Source organism: Penaeus monodon, chromosome 25 (genome assembly GCF_015228065.2).
Source record: "Penaeus monodon isolate SGIC_2016 chromosome 25, NSTDA_Pmon_1, whole genome shotgun sequence".
NCBI classification, from domain to species: Eukaryota; Metazoa; Arthropoda; class Malacostraca; order Decapoda; family Penaeidae; genus Penaeus; species Penaeus monodon.
The window spans coordinates 8,956,101-8,956,596 of NC_051410.1; the positions used below are offsets into that span (position 1 = coordinate 8,956,101).

The 496-nt window shown below is 54.2% G+C and overlaps 1 protein-coding gene across 1 annotated transcript in view; it reads right to left on the reverse strand.

Annotated features, from left to right (window-relative positions):
• LOC119589315 (zinc finger homeobox protein 3-like) overlaps nt 1-496 on the reverse strand; it is a gene marked incomplete at its 3' end in the record, with an annotated part of 49,709 nt that overhangs the window by 2,677 nt on the left and 46,536 nt on the right. The window contains 1 exon segment of the mRNA XM_037937937.1: nt 1-496. Within this exon segment, the coding sequence (XP_037793865.1) occupies nt 1-496 (496 nt within the window).

The following is a 496-nucleotide window of genomic DNA, read 5'->3' on the forward strand; positions in this document are numbered from 1 at the left end:
CCCGTAACTGGTGATGTTGGGCACTGAGGCCAGACCCGCCTATACCTTCCCCGTTCTTTTCTTGTACTCGGCTATTGTCTTGTGTAAGACTAGGAACTTTGTTGAGCGGGGATGCGGTGGCGGCGCGGTCGTGTGCGGATTCTTCCTGCTCTTTGGAGAACCGCTCGGTCATCTTGTCCTCCTCACGGGAGCTGTTGAGCGCCACGATCTCCCGTGCCTCGTCCGGGTTTAGTGGCATGACCTTGGCTTCACCTGTCTTCTCATACTCCTCCAGGTTAAGTGTGGTGGACGGAGGGATGCTAAAATTATAGGGCGAGTCTTTACTGCGTTGTCGCTCTTTGAACAGCGTGTTACGGAACCAATGTTTAATTACCTTGGGAGGCAGTCCGCTCTGCTTGGCCATCTCGTTGATCTGCTCTTCCGTCGGGGAATTGTTGATGTCGAAGTGAGCTCTCAGTATTTTCAGCTGCTCGTCGGTGATGCGTGTGCGAGCCCT